The sequence below is a fragment of the Oncorhynchus clarkii genome, chromosome 25 (assembly GCF_045791955.1).
Source record: "Oncorhynchus clarkii lewisi isolate Uvic-CL-2024 chromosome 25, UVic_Ocla_1.0, whole genome shotgun sequence".
NCBI lineage: Eukaryota > Metazoa > Chordata > Actinopteri > Salmoniformes > Salmonidae > Oncorhynchus > Oncorhynchus clarkii.
Genome location: NC_092171.1, coordinates 10597412 through 10615610, shown reverse-complemented (window position 1 = coordinate 10615610; position 18199 = coordinate 10597412). Strand labels below are relative to the sequence as shown.

Sequence of the window (18199 nt, the reverse complement as noted above, 5' to 3'; positions counted from 1 at the left end):
GAAAGAGAGGGGAGAGAGAGAAAGATAGGGGAGAGTGAACAGAGAAAGATAGGGGAGAGTGAACAGAGAAAGAGGGGGAAGAGTGAGAACAGAGAAAGAACAGAGAAAGAGAGGGGAGAGAGAGAACAGAGAAAGAGAGGAGAGAGAGAACAGAAAGAGGGGAGAGTGAACAGAGAAAGAGGGGAGAGAGAACAGAGAAAGAGGGGAGAGAGAACAGAGAAAGAGGGGAGAGAGAGAACAGAGAAAGAGAGGGGAGAAGAGAACAGAGAAAGAGAGGGGAGAGAGAGAACAGAGAACGAGAGGGGAGAGAGAACAGAGAACGAGAGGGGAGAGAGAGAACAGAGAACGAGAGGGGAGAGAGAGAACAGAGAACGAGAGGGGAGAGAGAGAACAGAGAACGAGAGGGGAGAGAGGACAGAGAAAGAGGGGAGAGAGAACAGAGAGAGTGGAGAAGAGAACAGAGAAAGAGATAGAAGAGAACAGAGAATGAGATAAGAGAAGAGAACAGAGAACGAGATAGGAGAAGAGAACAGAGAAAGAGATAGGAGAAGAGAACAGAGAAAGAGATAGGAGAAGAGAACAGAAAAAGAGTGGAGAGAGAGAAGAGCATTTGGTGGGTGGAGAGATAAGCCTAGCAGGTCAGTCCCTCTTATCTGACCAGCGTGCTGGAATGCGCGCGCGCACACACACACACACACACACACACACACACACACACACACACACACACACACACACACACACACACACACACACACACACACACACACACACACACACACACACACACACAGAGGGGGGAGGCGAGAGGTGACGTTAATAAGGTTCCGTCTGTCTCTTTGTCTCCGTGCGCAACAGAAAGGTCACAAAGACAGATCTGCTCTAAGTCACCTTCGAGTCACCCATTTGTACCTTATTACTGCCTGCTGCATCAGGACACAGTAGAGAGAGAGAGAGAGAAACCAAGCAATGGAAAATCCAATATTACAGTAAAGAGCAACCATACATGAGACCCTCAACTGGAAACCTGATTAAAAAGTGTTTTTTCCCAAGCCAGCCTCTCTCTCTCTCTCTCTCTCTCTCTCTCTCTCTCTCTCCCTCCATCCCGCTTCCTCTCTCTCCCTCTCTCTGCTGGAGCAGCCACAGGCCGGGCTGTGTTGGCCCGGGTTCTGCAGTTCCAAGTCAGCCATAGATAAGCCTGATCACTGTTCCCTCTTACTGCCTCTCTGGACGGGAGGGGGGAGAGAGAGAGGGAGAGGTGGAGGGCAAGTGGAGTGTAAGTGGAGAGGGAGACTTAAGGGAATGGAGGGTAGCTTTGGAGAGGTAGGGGGTGGCAAGGGGGATGAAAAGGGGTCCCAGCATAGAAGGGAGGGGGGAGGATAAGGGAGAGGAGAGGGAGGAATGGAGAGGGTACAGGGGTTAAAGAGTGCACTGCTTTCTTGAGGCCACCCACAGAACTCCCTGACAATGGCCATCTGTCTGCCCAACAAGACCACTCTCACTACCAACCTCTCAGGGGTGAGGGGAGAGGGAGGGAGGGGGATATGATGAGAGGTGAGGAGAAAGGAGGGGTTGAAACCTGATTTAGTTATTTATTTCCAAATGTGTTTTTTTATATATATAAATGGAAGTCTTGTGAGCTACATTTCGCTGCTGCTGCGATTCATATCGAAATGGGGCAGTTTATTAACCAAACATGTTATCTGGAATAGAGGGTTCATTCATCAGTGTTTTTAACCATGCCTAGGCTGGTTCTGGGCAGTGGGGCTGAGGAGCATAGGCTCATCCTCGGAGAAGGTGACAGCCTAATGTGGAGATTCATCATGGCTGACTTTAAGAGAATGACTCTTGAATTCTTTCACTATCACACGCCTCCCTGACTGGCTGGCTGCTTGCCTGCCTGCCTCCCTCCTTGCCTGCCTGGTTGCCTGCCTGGTTGCCTGCCTCCCTCCTTGCCTGCCTGGTTGCCTGCCTGGTTGCCTGCCTCCCTCCTTGCCTGCCTGGTTGCCTGCCTCCCTCCTTGCCTGCCTGGTTGACTGCCTGGTTGCCTGCCTCCCTCCTTGCCTGCCTGGTTGCCTGCCTCCCTCCTTGCCTGCCTGGTTGCCTGCCTGGTTGACTGCCTGGCTGGTCACCTTACTTACCTGACGGCTTGTTTCATATTCAAAGGTTTTATTCTACTCAGGACAGAGCATGAACTGGAGGTTGAGTATGAGGGATGTAAGCTACGTGACTACGGTTATAGTTAGTTGAACAAAGGTAATTGAACATCTATAGTGCTACCCTTTAAATGCATTTCTGTACTGTTTTGTGTAGTGTATAAATGGACCAGGAAAACTAAGCACAAAGGAAGGGAAACCCTGTGAGCAAAAGACGTTAAAATAACGTTGAAAGTATGTATTTTGGGTTGAAAAAATGTTGAAAAAATGTATTGTGCTCACTGGGATGCAGCATAAGGGGCAGACCTGTGTTGTTGTTCCTCTTCTTGTTGTTCTTGAGGCTACGGCGGCTGCTGCTGGTGGCTGAGCTATGTTCGCTCAGAGAGTCCTGGGCAGAGGAGGTGCTTCCTGTGGCCTCGCTGTCCCTCAGCATGCTCTCGTAGCCACTGCTGGCCCCGCTGTGGTAGAACAGGGCTGTCTTCCCCATGGCCGGGGGCAGCTCCCCACTCAGAACACTACTGTTGTCACTGGCATGGCCGCTGCTGCAGCGCTGGGGCCGCTTGGGGGCTGTGATCTTACTGTATGGAGACGGCAGAGTGTGGACCATCACTGGTCTCTCCTCTCCCTGTGCCCCTCCACCACCTGCTCCACCTCCACTTCCTCCGGCACCCCTCTCCTCCCCAGCTTCGGAGCCTCCTCCTCGGTTGTGACTGGTGGATCGAGAGCCTCCGTTGCCCTGAAGCAGCTCGGAGATGCGTCCGTTGGCGGCTCTCAGAGGCAGCTTGGCGGCCAGGCCTCCCCCTCGGCTGCGACTCAGAGACTGGGTGGCCCAGGAGCCAGAGCTGGGTTCCTTGTTTTGTCCCAGGGCCTGGCTGGAGGTCTGACCCTGGGGCTGGGTCTTGCCGTTGGGAGGCAAGCTGGAGCTGCGGTTGACAGACTGGGGAAGAGACTTGGTGGAGAAGCTGAGTGTCTTGGTGCTGGAGGCCGAAAGGCTGCGGGTCTTAGGGCTGGCCATCAGCAGCTTGCTGACAGCTGAGATCTTCGACTGGCTCGACTTGGGCGACTTGGGAGCACTGCCGGGGCTGTTACCGGAACCGTTTCCATTAGGGGAGGAGGATGACACTGAGCCACAGCGGATGCTACGTCCGGGATGGGGCATATTGCAGTCCCCCCTCCCCCCTCCGGCTGCCCCCTTCCAGCCCAGAGAACTGAGGCTCTCCCCCCTCTCCAGGGAGAGGCAGTCATAGTGGGGGCCAAGAGAGCTGTGACCTCCATGGGACCGCCCCAGAGAGTTGGTTCTGTTAGCCAGTTGCTCTAGTTTAGCACTGAACAACCTACTGCTCTCCACATTAGACCCCTTCTGTTTCCCTCCTCCAAGTCCATCTAGGTCCTCCTGGGTGCTCCCCAGGAAGGAGAGGCCATGGATGGGTGCGTACAGGGGGCTGAGGGGGCCTCCTGCCCGGTTCTTCTGGTCCAGACTGGACTTGCGTACTGGTGGCAGCGGTGGGATCCCTTTCTGGCGGGAGAACAGGCCTTGTCTCCCGGACGACCCCCGTCGGTCCAGTGTTGCCCTCGGACTACAGGGGGTGGAGGTGGTGATCCCTAGGCCCCGAGACTCCCCCCCTGCCCCTCCTCCATTAGCGCCGTAGCGGAGTGAGTCCTCATCCAGGCCGTCGTGGCGGTTGATCCGGTGCCAGCCGCGGGGCAGACTGGCGGTGCGCAGGATGTCGGCAGAGTAGACGGGAGTCATCAGACACTCCCCAGAGCTGACCAGCACCATCTCACAGCCGTCCACCACCCTCTTACAGGAGTCTGGAGAGGAGACGGTCTCACCGCTGCTGGAGCTGCAACGGTCCCCTCCGTAGCCACTGTCCACCCTGCTGGCCCTGTCACCCTGGGGCCAGGCCTGGGTCTTAGCTGGGTCTGTCTTGACTGGTGGCTCCACCACCCTCTTCTCCGGCTTCACCTCACACACCAGCTCCTTAGGCCTCACATCGCCTCCATCTCTCTTCATCCAGGGGTCGTCGAAGCTGAGATCGCTGGACATGGAGGCCAGGACAAGGGCTTGGGCTGGGGCAAGCTTGGCTGGGTCCTTGGACAACAGGTGAGTCTTGGTAGGGGAGGACAGTATAGTGGGCTCCTGTATAACCATGGGTTTGACGGCCACACAGGGGTGGACTGTGATGTTGGTCTTGAAGGGGATGAAGTTGCTGGAGGCCCCCAGGGTCTGGATGTTGGAGACGGTGATGTTGGTCTTACCCATGGAGGGAGACAGTCTCTTCAGCCTCTCTTTAGTCAGGGTGCTCTTCTCCTTCTCCGTTCCTTTCTCATCTCCACACAACACTACGTCGCTGTCAGGAGTCTTCCTTCCTCTAGAACCCAGGGACACCTCATCTTGCTCCTCTGCCCCAGAGAGAGGCACCTGTGGGGGGTCTAGCTCGGCCAGAGCCTCCCCATGTCCATAGGACTGGCCGAAACTGTGCAGGGACTGATCCCCGTCACTCCCAGCACTCAGCTCACTCAGCCATGATGAGATGGACGACCGGCAGCTAGGCAGCGCCGCCATCGCCTCTCCTTCCATGCGAAGCTTCGCCATGCTGACTTCCGCCATGGCGATCACCCCGGCAACTGAGGCGCTTGTCATTGTGACCATTCCGGTGGTCGTAGCAATGACAGTAGTGTTGTTTCCGTAGCACTCCAGGTCATCGCTGATGCTGCTGATGATGGAGACAGGGCGGGATCCCGAGGCCAGGGCGGTGACGGAACAGTCGCTGGTGAAGCTAATAATGCTAGTGGGACGACCGCCACTCTCCAGCAGGCCCCGGACATCCAGCCCCTCCTCACACCCCAGGGTGAATACCAGCTCATCTTCCCCCAGAGAGCGAGGGTCTGCTGGGGCTGGGGTAGAGGACGGGCTGGGGGCTAGAGCAGGAACTGGGGCTGGGGGGAGGCAGAGAAAGATGGGAAGGAGAGGATAGACAATGAAAGGAAAATGTGTAAGGAACGTGAAATGAATTCGCTGTACGAAACCAGTATCATACATGAAAAACACTTGTCACAGAAAAATAATAAAGAGCAAGACTTACTGTCCCTGCGTACATCCAGAGGTATCTGAGGAACATTATCGTCACACAGGGTCTCAGCCGACCCCAGGCTGGCAGACAAGGAGTTGGTGCGCTTTAGCACCTGGGGACTCATTCTCATGGGGGAGGTCCTGGACAGGGACTCCAGCTGCAGCAGGGAATCTGTAGAGGACCTCCCACTATCTGCAGCCAGGCTGTCTGCAGTAGACAGACTCTGGCAGGACAGAGGGGGCGTTCCCGGAATCACACCCTTCTGGGTGTAGACCTTGATTATAATCATAATCATATATTGAATTTTTATAGTTCTTTTCAAGGACCCACAGATGCTTCACAACAATTTTCTTGTTTTTTGTACATTTTCATGGAAATGCATTTTATGAGGTAAAAGTCAACCCAATAACTGTAAAATAGCACAAGCAAAGACCGTAGAGGTGTGAGAGACAGATACTGTACCTTGCAGCGCTGTGAGGGTGAGGAAGGAGGTCTGTAGTCAGAGGTCTTGGTAAGAGAGGCGATGCCCAGCCGAGGAGAACCCAGGGGGCGGGGCTTACCATCACTGCTACTGCCTGCGCTCAGAGACTCACGACTGTCAATCAAATAGAAAGGAAGAGAAATAAAAAAGAAATAGAAGATATTGAAAACAAAAATACCTTCAAGAGAGACATTCAAATTATAAGGCAGTCGATAAAACTATACAAGCTAAAGGAACAATAAGTTGAGTTTTTTTGTAAATAAATATATATATATATACACTTTTTTACCCCTTTTTCCTCCCCAATTTCGTGGTATCCAAGTGGTAGTTACTGTCTTGTCTCATCGCTGCAACTCCCGTACGGACTCGGGAGAGGCGAAGGTTGAGAACCATGCTTCCTTCGAAACACAACCCAACCAAGCCGCACTGCTTCTTGACACAGCGCACATCCAACCCGGAAGCCAGCAGCACCAATGTGTCGGAGGAAACACCGTGCACCTGGCGACCTGGTTAGCGTGCACTGTGCCCGGCCCGACACAGGAGTCGCTAGTGCGTGATGAGACAAGGATATCCCTGCCGGCCAAGCCCACCCCAACCCGGACGAAGCTGGGCCAATTGTGCGTCGCCCCATGAGCCTCCCGGTGGCTCGAACCCAGAATCTCTGGTGGCACAGCTAGCACTGCGATGGGGTGCCTTAGACCACTGCGCCACCCGGGAGGCCCTAATAAGTTATGTTTTGTGTTATTTTTCATGTGGACCCTAGGCAGAGTAGCTGTTGCTTTGTAACCGCTAATGGGGACCTTAACAAACAAACAGATCTGACCTGTCATGGAGGCTGGCGCTCTTGGCCCTCTGTAGAGGGTTAGTGTTGGTGTGTCCAGCTCCACTGCTTCCCATCACACTGCAGCTGCCGGTCAGGCTCAGACTCTCTATCATGGTCTGGGCCAGTTCTGCCTCTTCCACCACCTCCCTGATCTCCTGCAGCTGCTCGTCATTGGACATCCTCCTGGAGGTCTCTACCTCCACTCCCACCCCTCCCGTAGGCTCCGTCTCAGACCCAGGGGGGACCAGGGTGTCAGACTTGGCCCCCCTACTAACCGGCACCTCCTCAAAGGGGAACTTGGCCACCTCTTCGCTCCCGTCGATACACTCCAGCCGCTCCTGCAGCTCGGCGAAGGTGTTGCACTTGAGACACTCCGCCCCTTCCTCTGGCACAGGGGGCAGGGGTTGGCCCAAGGGTTGGAGGAGAGGGAGTGGGGGCTGGGTTAGGGAGATGAGGGACTGTGTAGGCAGGGCAGAGGGCTGGGTGTGTGTCTGTGTAGGGGCAAGCTGTGGCTGGGGCTGGGAGAGTACTGTCTGTTGCTGTTGTTGTTGTAGAGTTGGTGTAGTCGGCAGGACGCCAGACTCTGCTTTGCTCTTCAGCAGAGCAGGAATGATGGGGACAACCTCTGGCGGACCCTCGTTGTCGGTCAGCTCACGGTCCGAGATAGCACCCCCATTGGGGCCCACGTAGATGACGGTGTCGCAGGACTGCTCGCTACTGGAGTAGTCATCTGGGTCGCTGGAGAGGTGCAGCAGGGGAAGGTTGGAGTCGGCAGAGCTACGGGAGTGGAATGGTCTCAGGTGGGTGGGGCGACGCATACGACCCTCCTCACACGAACTCTCACCCCCTGACGAACTGGACGTGTATTGCTGAAGAAGAGAGGGAATGTGAAAATGGATGACAGAAACAACACATTTTGAAACAAACCAATTAGAATCTCGGTTTCATTTACTGGCCTGCTATTGTAATGCTGTGTCATCAAGTTCCAGCAATACTGAAAGTGTTGTTTTTTTAAAACTGAAATATCAATCTGAACATTTAGAAGTTGAGCCCCAGAAGAAAGAACTGTGAAATGCATGAGAAGGAGAATTCCTCTATGTCATGGACCGATTATATTGATTGAATGAATGATTGAATGACTGAATGTGTCTAAATTGATCATGCCTACCATACTGACTTTGGTCTTCTTCTTCTTCATACGGAGGAGGCGCGAGGCGATCTGGAGGGTGGAGAGCGTGTCAGAGAAGTTGCTAGGCGACGAGGAGATGTGGGCGATCATGGTGGTCCGACAGTTCATGTTGCCCAGTGACTCTCTCAGTAGCATGGTCAGCTTACTGTCCCTGGAACACATACATACACACATTACATCACGCACATACACTAACACAGGCATAAGCACACACACACACACGTGTTAAACCGTGCACACACACACACATTACATCGCGCACGCACACACAGACTCATGCATGCACACACACACATATACAAACACATACTTTATGTGCACACAGAAACACACATTAATCTGAAGGATAATATCTATCAAACCCTTAAAATCACTGTTCACCTCCCTACCAATCAGCAACGATCTCCAGACATGAGCATTAGCTACGTCGATGGTTAATCTCTCTATGGCTGGAACATGTGGGACAGTAGCTGTAGGATTGTGTGTTTATTTAATGCTCTCCCTCTCCTGTGTTTGTTATAGGGTTAATTGACTGTCTGCCTGTGTTTCTGTGTGTGTGTGTGCGCATGTGGTGTGTGTGCATGGGCATGTGTGTGTGGTAGGTAACTCCTGTGAGCTGTTTGGGACCCTCAGGGCAGAATGGAGTGCAGGCTCCTCTGTGGCTCAATACCTCATGCTGCTGTCCTCCTTTTATAAAAACACAGCCTCTGGCCAGCCCACCCACCCACACACACACACACACACACACACACACACACACACACACACACACACGCTACCCCATCCTTCTATCGCTTTACTTTGCCTCAACTGTCCTCAATGTTATCCTCTTCTCTTTCCTCCCTCCATTCCTCCCTCTCTCTCGCTCTCTGTCTCTGAGTCATGTCATTAGTAGTAGTTACCAGTGTCTTCGTCACATCAACGTTAGTAATTGCATCTCCCTCGCCTGACATCTCTATCAAGTCTCTTAATTAATCTCATTAAGCAGGGTAGAAATGGGAGAAACGGCTGAAAATGGAGAAGAAAGGGGGGAAAAAAGGTTGGAGCTGCGAGTGTTTAGGTCTAATTAAATTAAGCAGAAGGATCAGTGATTTGTTCAGAAGGGATTTTATATTCTTGCACGGTGAGATCCAGTTATTTAAACTAATGTTCCACACCTTGAAAATGGCCCCAACCTATAATTTTATACGCATGCATGTGTGTGTGTGTATTTGTGTTTGTACGCCTCGGTGTGTGTGTGTAATGTTTACAGTTCTGGCATAAAGTGGTGGGGTGCTTTGCAATGTAAATGCCGAGCTCGTGATTAAATTAGAGAGTGCAGGAGCTGAGCTATCTGCACTGAAGGAGGGAGGCAGAGAGGGAGAGAGAGGAGGGATGGAGGGAGAAGAGCCTGCATGTTCTTGGGAAAAATGTAAATATGCACACGACTGTTTCAAAGCCTCTGTCCCCTTGCTTTCGTTTCACTCCTTTCCTCCTTGTTCTTTTCTCTGCCTCTCGTTCCTTCAAACTCTCTCTCCTCTCCCCTCTCTCTTATTCCCTCTCTCACAGTCCCACTCATTCTCTTCAGGAAGAAAACAAACCAAAAAAAAACTATTCCTAGCGGTCTCAGGTAATAATAATGAAGCAACATTTGTTATTGGGCTTTAAATCAACCCCCCACAGCACCTTTCTCTCTCCCTCTCTGCCACGCCTTCTCTTCCTCTCTCCCCTCTCTCTTTCTCTCTCTCCGTGCCTGTCTCTCTCTCTCTCCCCATTTCACCCTCTCCAAAGCTTCAGCAGGCATTTAGTCACTCTGACCAAGGGCAGCAAATGTCATTCTATACATTATTATTACACATGGTAGTTATGCAGAATTAAGTCCGGGCCGGGCCTACATGAATCATTGTGTGTCCAATGATCTGCATATTAAAGTGTACTATCTCATTAATATATCTACAATAATTAGCAGGTTTATTCATAGGTTTAAAGTCTACTATTAACATGACATGGGTGTGATATATTGAGTTGGATATGTAGAGATAGATATTGAGCCAGTCACCAGTGGAAGCTGACCCAGGCCCCATCTCCCCCAGTCCCAGTTAGTCACACACACTTAGGGAGGGTCATTTAGGGTATCCAACCAACGGGACATCAAAAACTGTAGTATCCTATGTTTCACGGAATCGTGGCTGAATGACGACATGGATTTTCAGCTAGCGGGATACACGCTGCACCGGCAGGATAGAACAGCACGTAAGACGAGAAGGGGGGCGGTCTGTGCATATTTGTAAACAACAGCTGGTGCACGAAATCTAAGGAAGTCTCTAGATTTTGCTCGCCTGAAGCAGAGTATCTTTTGATAAATTGCAGGCCACACTACTTGCCTAGAGAGTTCTCAGCTATATTTTACGTGGCTGTTAATTTACCACCACAGACTGATGCCGGCACTAAGACCGCACTCAGTCAGCTGTATAAGGAAATAAGCAAACAGGAAACCACTCACCCAGAGGTGGCGCTCCTAGTGGACGGATACTTTAATGCAGGGAAACTTAAATCAGTTCTACCAAATCTCTATCAACATGTTAAATGTGCAACCAGAGGGGAAAAAAATTCTAGATCACCTGTACTCCACACACAGAGACGCATACAAATCTCTCCCTCGCCCTCCATCCAACCACAACGCTATCCTCGTGATTCCTGCTTACAAGCAAAAATTGAAGGAGGAATCACCAGTGACTCGGTCTATAAAAAAATGGTCAGATGAAGCAGATGCTAAACTACAGGACTGTTTTGCTATCACAGACTAGAACATGTCCCGGGATTCTCCCGATGACACCACATCAGTCACTGGCTTTATCAATAAGTGCATTGAGGACGTCGTCCCCACAGTGACTGTACGTACATTCCCCAACCAGAAGCCATGGATTACAGATAACATTCGCACTGAGCTAAAGGGTAGAGCTGCCGCTTTCAAGGTGTGGGACTCTAACCCGGAAGCTTACAAGAAATCCTGCTATGCCCTGTGACGAACCATCAAACAGGCAAAGCATCAATACAGGGCTAAGATTGAATCATACTACACCGGCTCAGACGCTCGTCGGATGTGGCAGGGCTTGCAAACTATTACAGACTACAAAGGGAAGCACAGCCGTGAGCTGACCAGTGACACGAGCCTACCAAACAAGCTAAATCACTTCTATGCTTGCTTCGAGGCAAGCAACACTGAGGCATGCATGAGAGCATCAGCTGTTCCGGACGACTGTGTGATCACACTGTCCGTAGCCGACGTGAGTAAGACCTTTAAACAGGTCAACATTCACAAGGCTGCGGGGCCAGTTGGATTACCAGGATGTGTGCTCCGGGCATGTGCAGACCACCATGGTCCCTGTGCCCAAGAACACAAAGGCAACCTGCCTAAATGACTACAGACCCGTGGCACTCACGTCCGTAGCCATGAAGTGCTTTGAAAGGCTGGTAATGTCTCACATCAACACCATTATCCCAGAATGCCTAGACCCACTCCAATTTGCATACCGCCCAAACAGATCCACAGATGATGCTATCTCTATTGCACTCCACACTGCCCTTTCCCACCTGGACAAAAGGAACACCTATGAGAGAATGCTATTCATTGACTACAGCTCAGCATTCAACACCATAGTACCCTCAAAGCTCATCACTAAGCTAAGGACCCTTAGTTCTAAACACCTCCCTCTGCAACTGGATCCTGGGCTTCCTGACGGGCCGCCCCCAGGTTGTGAGGGTAGGTAGCAACACATCTGCCACGCTGATCCTCAAAATTGGAGCTCCCCAGGGGTGCGTGCTCAGTCCCCTCCTGTACTCCCTAGTCACCCACGACTGCATGGCCAGGCACGACTCCAAAACCATCATTAAGTTTGCTGACGACACAACAGTGGTAGGCCTGATCACCGACAACGACGAGACCGCCTATAGGGAGGAGGTCAGAGACCTGGCCGGGTGGTGCCAGAATAACAACCTATCCCTCAACGTAACCAAGACCAAGGAGATGATTGTGGACTACAGGAAAAGGAGCACCGAGCACGTCCCCATTCTCGTCGACGGGGCTGTAGTGGAGCAGGTTGAGAGCTTCAAATTCCTCGGTGTCCACATCAACAACAAACTAGAATGGTCCAAACACACCAAGACAGTCGTGAAGAGGGCACAACAAAGCCTATTCCCCCTCAGGAAACTAAAAAGATTTGGCATGGGTCCTGAGATCCTCAAAAGGTTCTACAGCTGCAACATCGAGACATTGGTTGCATCACTGCCTGGTACGGCAATTGCTCGGCCTCCGACCGCAAGGCACTTCAGAGGGTAGTGCGTACGGCCCAGTACATCACTGGGGCAAAGCTGCCTGCCATCCAGGACCTTTACACCAGGCGGTGTCAGAGGAAGGCCCTGAAAATTGTCAAAGACCTGAGCCATAGACTGTTCTCTCTACTACCGTATGGCAAGCGGTGCCAAGTCTAGGACAAAAAGGCTTCTCAACAGTTTTTACCCCCAAGCCATAAGACTCCTGCACAGGTAACCAAATGCTTACCCGGACCATTTGTATTGTGTGGCCCCCCCAACCCCTCTTTTACGCTGCTGCTACTCTCTGTTTATCTTATGTGCATAGTCACTTTAACTATACATTCATGTACATACTACCTAAATTGGCCCGACCAACCAGTGCTCCCACACATTGGCTAACCGGGCTATCTGCATTGTGTCCCGCCACCCGCCAACCCCTCTTTTTATGCTTCTGCTACTCTCTGTTTATCATATATGCACAGTCACTTTAACCATACCTACATGTACATACTACTGCAATAAGCCTGACTAACAGGTGTCTGTATATAGCCTCTTTTTTTCAAATGTCTTTTTACTGTTGTTTTATTTCCTTACTTACCTACACACACACACACACACACACACACACACACACACACTGTTGTATTTGGCGCACTTGACTTTGATTTGATTAGGGAAGGGCAAGAGTAAGAAATAGATAGAATTATGTCATTTTTTGTTGTATCTGAGTAATACTGCAGAGCAATTGAATCCAACCTCCAAGAGGTCCTCACACAGACACACACACAGTGCACACGTACTTGTAGGGGATATGTTTGCTGCCATTGACCAGAGCCAGGATAACGTTCCCCAGGGCAGACAGAGACAGACACAGCCCTGCTGCTGTACTACCACTGCTCTCCCTGCCCTTCTCTCCTCCCAGCACCTTCACACAGCTGCCCAGGTCTATCAGGTGGAGTCTACTGCGACCTCCCGACACTGGAGAGAGGGAGAGAGGCAGGGAGAGAGAGGGACAGGAGGGAAAGGAGGGACCGAGAGAAAGGGACAGAAAGAGAGAGAGAGGAAGGAAAAAGAGAGGACAGAGAAAAATTGGGGAGACAGAAGGATACATTAATCATTGCGCAAAACATTTTAATTTTTTTTTTTACAGTGTGTTACAAAACTCAGTAGCAGTATTTCACAGGGTGATAGATCCAGAACACACTATCCAACACTTCATCCCCCAGCATTTTTGATCTGCTCATCTCAGAGGAGGTCATGCATGTCAGCCTCAGCACACACACACGCGGGCATGCCCGCACACGCACACATGCACACGCATGGACGCGTGCACACACACGGCTACATTGGGCAGCAGGTATCCTAGCGGTTAGAGAGTAGGCGGATGGTCGCTAGTTTGAATCCCCGAGCCGACGGTGTGAAAAACCCGTCAATGTGCCCTTGAGCAAGGCACTTAACCCTAATTGCTCCAGGGTCGCTGTTATTCATGGCAGACCCTGGCCGTGACCCTACTCTCTGAGGGCGTCTCGGGGGGAGTTGGGATATGTAAAAAATAAAAAAAACATTACCATTCACACATTAGTGTGAAATAGGACAAATATAACAGCCTGCCACCTGGACCAGCTCAGCTGTGTGTTCAGCTACGTGTCCTTCCTTGTCAACACATCACCTGTCGGAAGCGTGTGTGCGTGTATACACTGCCTTCCTTGTGTATGCTCTGGAAGTTAGTCATTACGAATACCTCTGTAGGTCCGTTCAGCACATCTGGTTCCCATTTACCTTCTCTGAGCAGTGTATTAGTGTGTGTTTGTGTGTGTGTGCGCATGTCTTTCCATCTGGGGATTAGAGCAGGGTTCCCCAAACTCGGTCCTGGGTCCCGCCCCGGGTGCACGTTTTGGTTTTTGCCCTAGCGCTACACAGCTGATTCAAATCATCAAAGCTTGATGAGGAGTTGGTTATTTGAATCAACTGTGTAGTGCTGGAGCAAAAACCAAAACATGCAGGACCGAGTTTGGGAAATCTGGGATTAGAGTGTATGTCCCTGTATGCATAGCTATATAGGTCTTTGTGGATCAGTCTAAGTGTGTGTGTGTATGTCAGTGGAAGCTGCCGAGGGGAGGACAGCTCATAATAATGGCTGGAACAGAAACCATGTGTTTGATGGTTTTGATACCATTCCACCTATTCTGCTACAGCCACTGCCACAGCCATGACTGAATCAGACTGAGGTGTTGTATGATAAGGAGAAATGAGCGGATGCAGATTGTGTGTGTGTGCGCGTGTGTGTGTGTGAAGCTGTCTTTCCTTAAAAGCAGGTAAGATTATACGTCTCCATCACACATAGGGAACAACACCTTCTCCTAGCCTTGTTATCACATATCTGACTACGTTATCACACACACACACTATTAATACGCACACATGACATCACCCTGTAGAAGTAGCGTGGAGACAGTCTGACTGACAACCTGGGACACGACAGATACTGTGTGTGTGTGTGTGTGTGTGTGTGTGTGTGTGTGTGTGTGTGTGTGTGTGTGTGTGTGTGTGTGTGTGTGTGTGTGTGTGTGTGTGTGTGTGTGTGTGTGTGTGTGTGTGTGTGTGTGTGTGTGTGTGTGTGTGTGTGTGTGTGTGTGTGTGTAGGTAGTACTCACTCCCTCCCTTGCCAGTCTTCTCCATGCGGTACTGGTAGATGTGCAGTGTGAACAGCATGTGTGAGTTGAGATGCTCCTCCGGGTCGGCGTCATCTCTGCTGCTGTACCGAGCTGCTATGGCTGCATCCAGGAAGAAGGCTGCTTTCTCTGGCGTGGGGGCTCGCAGCTCACTCTGGTTCTGGAGCTGGGGGGAGATTACAGAGTAGGTGAGATAGAAAAAAATAGACTAATTCTACAAACCACAGGACAGTCATTTGTCTTTCTGTGTGTTTGTGTGTATGCTTCCTTGTGTGTGTGTGTGTCATGCAGTGTATGGTGTCTGTGAAGACAGGCAGAGTAGCATTATAACTCAAATGCTGTGGGGTATCATTAAAACATGAGATTAGCTAGGGATTACACTGATACCCTTGTCTCACACACTAATCCTATCAACACACACACACACACATACACGCACATACACTAAGATGTCAAACTAAATGACCCCAGAAGAGAAAATAACTAAATGATTCTTAGAGGTTTGCGGTTTTTGTGTTCTCTATAGATGTAGACTCTGTGTGTAGACTCTATAGATGTACACTCTGTGTGTGTGTATAGTATGTGTGTGTGTGTGTGTGTGTGTGTGTGTGTGTGTGTGTGTACAGTATGTGTGTGTGTGTGTGAGTGTCTCTGTATCTGCGCGCGTGTGTGTAACCTTAGAGAGTGTTAGGTTAAAAACAGCCAGCTAAGATAACAGATCCTAGTGCCTGAGGGTAGACATACAGAGATATATATATATATATATATAATGATATATTACTACAGTGATCTAAGTCTGATATTGCCATCATCATTCACGGCCTTAGCCGTAATCCTGTGGGTTTCCTATGAGACACCACAGTGAGACAGACTGTAGAGGAAAACACTGGAGGAAACAGAGCACTCAGTGTCTGGGATGGAAGGCAGGGGCCTTCCTCTGTTACCCTCCTTGTTGTCTTGTGGGTTCGTGAGCTACTCTGTTAGTGTTTCTCAATCCTGGTCCTGGGGACCCAAAAGGGTAAACATGACATTTTTTTTGTCCGAGCACTACACACGGGATTGATTAGTTGAATCAGGTGTGAAGTGATAGGGCAAAACGTATAATGTGCTCCACTTTGGGTCCCCAGGACCAGGATTAAGAAACACTGATGTTTCTGCCTCTGGGACCGTTTTTTTTAGATGTAATTTTACCCCCTTTTTCTCCCAAATTTGGTTATAATGATCTCGTCTTATCGCTGCAAGTCCCCAACGGGCTCGGGAGAGTCGAAGGTCAAGCCATGCGTCCTCCGAAACATGACCCGCCAAACCACGCTTCTTAACACCCACTCACTTAACCCGGAAGCCAGCCGCACCAATGTGTCAGAGGAAACACCGTTCAACTTGACGACCAAAGTCAGCCTGCAGGCGCCCGGGTCGCCACAAGGAGTCACTAGAGCACGATGAGCCAAGTAAAGCCCCCCCCCCCGGCCAAACCCTCCACTAACCCAGACGACGCTGGGCCAATTGTGCGCCACGCTACAGGATTCCCCGTCACTACAACCTGGGGATCGAACCCAAGGCTGTAGTGATGCTGCGCCATTCGAGAGGCCTTGGGTCTGGTGTTTTGCATGGACCCCAGGAAGACTAGTTGTTGCTAAAGTGAAAGCTAATGCTAATGGGGATCAGAATAATTAGACAAGTTAAGTGGACGGCCACAGAGTGTGTAGGGCTTTGTTATCAATCTTCTGATGATTAGTTGACGTTCTGACGAGCGGCATTTTACCTGCATGCCACAGATGGGGTCCTCGCAGAGGTAAACTCCAGGGGACTGGCTGTCCTGCAAACTGCCTGTCGCCACTTCAGACAGCAAGTCCTTCAGGTTCTCATCTTTACCCCAAACCTAGAACATAGAGCATAGTACACTTACCATCAGAACCCCACATCTAGAACCCAATCTTTCCCTCACACCTAGAACATATTTGATACATATTATAGGATCCCGTAATTCTGTAAACAACAGAATTAGAGTTGGTTTCCCAGACCCTGATTAAGGCTCCTCCTGGACTAAAATGCATACTCATGGAGAATCTCCTTTAATCTGCGTCTAGGAAACCGGCTCTTACGCTTCATTTACACAGGCAGCCCGATTCTGATGTTTTCCAATCAGATCAGCTCTTTTGACGATAATTGGGCAAAAGATCAGAATTGGGCTGCCTTTGTTAATGCAGCCTTAGAGTGAGGGAGTGACAGACCTCTACGGCTGAGACTCGGACAGAGAAGCGTGCTCCCGTCTTCTCCTTCCTCTCGTTGATGAGCTTGAAGAGCCAGGAGATGGCACAGGGGATGATCCCCAGGGTCTGCATGGACTCGTCACCACCTATCATGGTGTAGGATTTACCTGGAGGACACACACACACACACAGACAAAACTCCATCAGCAGTAAAACAATCATTAACATAATCATCTCTTCCAAAACACCACACACACTCTGTCCTCTTTCCTTTCTCCCATGTCTACAGCCCACCCCTTTGGTCTGATTTCTAAATGAACTCCGTTTGTGTGTATCCCCACTGTGTGTCCAGACCAGCCCCTACGAACCTAGACGCAGGGGGACGACCCCTACTGTTGACGGAAGAGAGATCAAACACACGGATAAACAAAGCCATATGTCGCACATGCACACACACATCCACATGGTGTGTGTGTGTGTGTGTGTGTGTGTGCATACATCTGTGTGTATTTTTGCAATGTGCCTTTCATTCTGCCTTGTTTTGTGTGCGCGCCAGGTTAAACTGTATGTGTTCTCCATCAGCCTTTTATGTCTCGACTTAATCAGAGTAGAATCATTTCTCAAAAGCCTTTGTCATTGCTGCCTGCTAAGTGTTTAACTCCGTCTTCTCTGATGTTTTGTTCATCCATAGAGACATTAAACGTCACAGAGGATTCATTTACAGTAGGTACTCAATGAGATCATTAATAATGTGATTGGACGAGGGCAGCCAATCACAATGCTGGACTGCCTTCTAAAGATGATCTCTAATCATTTCTTATCCGCTACTATAATTCAGTGTCACAGCGCACCGCTTGATATGGTGTCTGTTGGCTTAGAGACCGTTAATTGACAGAACTTTGGATCTGAATCTGCCTCGTCTCTGTCACACATGACACCAGAAGACCGCCATGATGTTAGATCTTCCAAATTAAATTAACTTTTGAGTAAGCAATAAAGAACAGTGCTTTGTGGCTGTACAACATAGGACAATAAAAACCATTCCATTCAGAGTTACTGTACTGCTCTTGGCTCAAGCTGTCAGACTCATTCCTTTCACACTCCTCTCTCTCTCTGTGTGTCTGTGCATTCATGTATTTTGTTTGTTGTTTAATTTCAGAACGTTGTGACTCATACTCTCTGGTGCTACAGAAACTTAATCACAAGCTCATTGTGCCATGAGCAGTCAGCAATCAGCAACAACTCTCTCTCTCTCTCTCTCTCTCTCTCTCTCTCTCTCTCTCTCTCTCTCTCTCTCTCTC

General features: G+C 50.3%; 1 protein-coding gene across 1 annotated transcript in view; it reads right to left on the bottom strand.

Annotated features, from left to right (window-relative positions):
• Nucleotides 1-18199, bottom strand: part of LOC139384025 (kinesin-like protein KIF26B) — a 172533-nt gene that overhangs the window by 18454 nt on the left and 135880 nt on the right. Inside the window, exons 8-16 of the mRNA XM_071128655.1 lie at nt 16920-17065; nt 16451-16567; nt 14671-14854; nt 12817-12994; nt 7703-7874; nt 6535-7403; nt 5693-5825; nt 5243-5504; nt 2463-5096 (exon numbers count right to left, since the gene is read on the bottom strand). Coding sequence (XP_070984756.1) covers nt 2463-5096; nt 5243-5504; nt 5693-5825; nt 6535-7403; nt 7703-7874; nt 12817-12994; nt 14671-14854; nt 16451-16567; nt 16920-17065 — 4695 coding nt within the window. The remainder of the gene's footprint in view (nt 1-2462; nt 5097-5242; nt 5505-5692; nt 5826-6534; nt 7404-7702; nt 7875-12816; nt 12995-14670; nt 14855-16450; nt 16568-16919; nt 17066-18199) is intronic.